We start from the raw sequence: 2,556 nt of genomic DNA, 5'->3' as shown, positions 1-2,556 counted from the left end.
CAACAGTCATGTATTCAAAATCAATAAATATAGAAACAGGGTTTCTATATTTCTATATGTTCAGATCAACACACGATACATATTTTTATACATTTTTATATATTTTTAAAATCACTAGAGCGCATGTTGTGCAAGAGAGCCAATAAAAACAAACTGATGGACAAATTGAACATATTGATATTTAAGGTGTGTTGATACACAACGTCAACTTGTGCATTGAGCAACATTAAAGAAAACATTCCACCTTAAAAGTTGCCAGTAGCTGCACGTAGAGAAGTTTTCTATGAATTCCTTTTTAAAATAAATGATAAACGGACTGTTTAACTGCAGTGTGGAGAGCAGACCTTCAACCTGTGTTCATAGTTTAATAACTTGAATTTGCTGAGTTTAGTTTTATTCTTGATTCATTATATAAAGTATCACATACCGTATATATTCCTTCTACTACTTGACTCCCTCCAATAATGACAAAACAGGACTAATAACATTTTATTTTATTCATTATCATTAAAGTCCGTCAGTGTTGGGTTCTGACAAAGTCGTGTTGCAACTCACGCATTTAGAAAAATGGCTTCTTTATTTTTTAGCAGTCTGACATAAAACAGACATTTAACAAGATGTGGACATCATGTGATGTAGTAAATACGGCGGTAACAGTGTGACTTCTTCTTTGTGTAAATAAATGAGTTGCGACATTTGATCATGTGGTCAGCTATAGTTGACTAATATATTTAAACTTGTCACCATGGGAACAAATAGCACGACACCCCTGGTTCAGACGTACTGATATTTAAACTAAACCATCACTGAGAAGCTAAAAGCTAAATGCTAAAAGCTAAATGCTATCTTCTTAACTGCAGCTGGTTCAGAACACAGCAGCAGAGACGTACTGGTGTACTGGTCCTGCCCACTAGTAAAGACTGGTCACCAGTAAAGCTGAACTCCTCATCAGACCCTGAGATCATGAAATAATCTTTTTTTTTTTTTTTTTACAACAAAATTCTTTCATTTTACAGCTGATTTTAAGTTCACAGTGTAAACACAACAGAACTGTTTTCAGTTCATCTTCTACAGCAACATTTACACAGGTCAAAGGTCAGAGGTCAGAGACAAACATCACAGTGACCACAGAGGAGTTACTGACAGACAACAGCTGATTCAACCTCCGACCAAGCCAATCACTCTGATCGATCACACCCTTCTTCTTCTTCTTCGTCTTCTTCTTCTTCTTCTTCTCAAACTTTACACTGCTCTCCACCTGTGGAGCTGGCTTAAGCACGTGACTGAACGCGGAAGCGGAAACAGAGCAGCGAGTTGCCAACAGCTGAGCAGCGGAAGAGATGCTCTACGAATGAGATCGACCACTCTGTCGTTGAAACATAAAACATCTCAAAACAAATTCTAATTCAAAGGTGCTTTATTGGTATGAACGTTTTAGAAAAAAAAAAAAACAATGTTGCCGAAGCATCTAAAAACAAACATGAATTATCATTTATCAATAAACCGTCAAATACATCTCAAACAGCCGGTCTCTAAAGTCACGTGATATTAAATACAGGCAGATAAACGTTAAATTCTCAGATAATATTAGAAAAAATAAACACGCTTTCTATTTCACAACTTTTGAAAAATGTCAGACTGTTGCCATGGCGACTCGTAGAAATTTGAATCGTCCATTTTTTGGTTTTATGGAGTTATTGAAGTGCATCAATTTCAATATATTTATATATGTTTTAATTTCTGGTTAGATTTCAGGTTTTTATTTATTATTCTATTTTATTTTTGTATTCATATTTTGAGAAATGGTTTCACTGTTAGAACTGGTGAAGGTTTATATTTTATGGCCAAAATTTGTTCAACATAAAAATTAAAAAATACAAACAACAGAGCTCCGCTATCCGCTGTCGTATAAAAGACGTACCTATAACTGAAGCAATTAACAAAAATACACGTTCAATAAACGGCGAATACTAAATGGTTTCGTGTTTTAAAAAACACGGTATAGTATTTTCCCAACAGGTCTACTTCCTTGTGGTTCCTGAAAAAGCCCTAAGAGTGAGACCTCCTGCCTCTATGCGCTCTCTGACGGCAGCTTCAGCTCAGCTAGCAGCCCGAGCTAATCCGGCTAACAGCTAACGGCTAACGGCTAGCTAGTGGCGCTATGATGGCGGAGCTGGTGCAGGGACAGGCCTCGATGAACCAGCCGGGGCTGAAGTCAGACGGCCTGGCCGATGTTTTACAGAGGGCCCGGCAGGTAACAATCCACTGGGGCTCAGCACACACTCGTTCCGGGCCGAACCGGGCCGTTTAGATCGAGCCAAAGCACTTTTATTCGATTTCTCCCGTGTTGTGCTGCTGCTGCTCCGAACTTATGCTCCGTCAACACACACTCACAAACACACTAGCATGCTAACTAGCTCGGAAAGCTGTTCGGAGTTGGACTTGTGGCCGGTTTTGCACACTTTGTCCGGGCTGACACGATCCGGGAGTTAGTTTAGGGGCACTTTGTGGAGCTGTCACCCGGAGGGAGCGCAGTGGGACCGGGGTTGGGTGGGG

At 39.5% G+C, this 2,556-nt stretch overlaps 1 protein-coding gene across 6 annotated transcripts in view; it reads left to right on the top strand.

Moving 5' to 3' along the window:
• The first annotated feature begins 2,097 nt into the window (after nucleotides 1–2,097).
• LOC111668546 (far upstream element-binding protein 3-like) overlaps nucleotides 2,098–2,556 on the top strand; it is a 26,695-nt gene continuing 26,236 nt past the window's right edge. For all 6 annotated transcript variants that reach the window (XM_023424605.2, XM_023424603.2, XM_023424604.2 and 3 more), the window contains exon 1: nucleotides 2,098–2,254. In XM_023424605.2, coding sequence (XP_023280373.1) covers nucleotides 2,162–2,254 — 93 coding nt within the window. In that variant the 5' untranslated portion in view covers nucleotides 2,098–2,161. The remainder of the gene's footprint in view (nucleotides 2,255–2,556) is intronic.

Source organism: Seriola lalandi, unplaced genomic scaffold (genome assembly GCF_002814215.2).
Source record: "Seriola lalandi dorsalis isolate HSWRI2012SDOR001 ecotype SW California unplaced genomic scaffold, Sedor1 jcf7180002054746, whole genome shotgun sequence".
NCBI lineage: Eukaryota > Metazoa > Chordata > Actinopteri > Carangiformes > Carangidae > Seriola > Seriola lalandi.
Note: the sequence above shows the minus strand (reverse complement) of the source record. Positions and strands in the feature narration are given on the sequence as shown.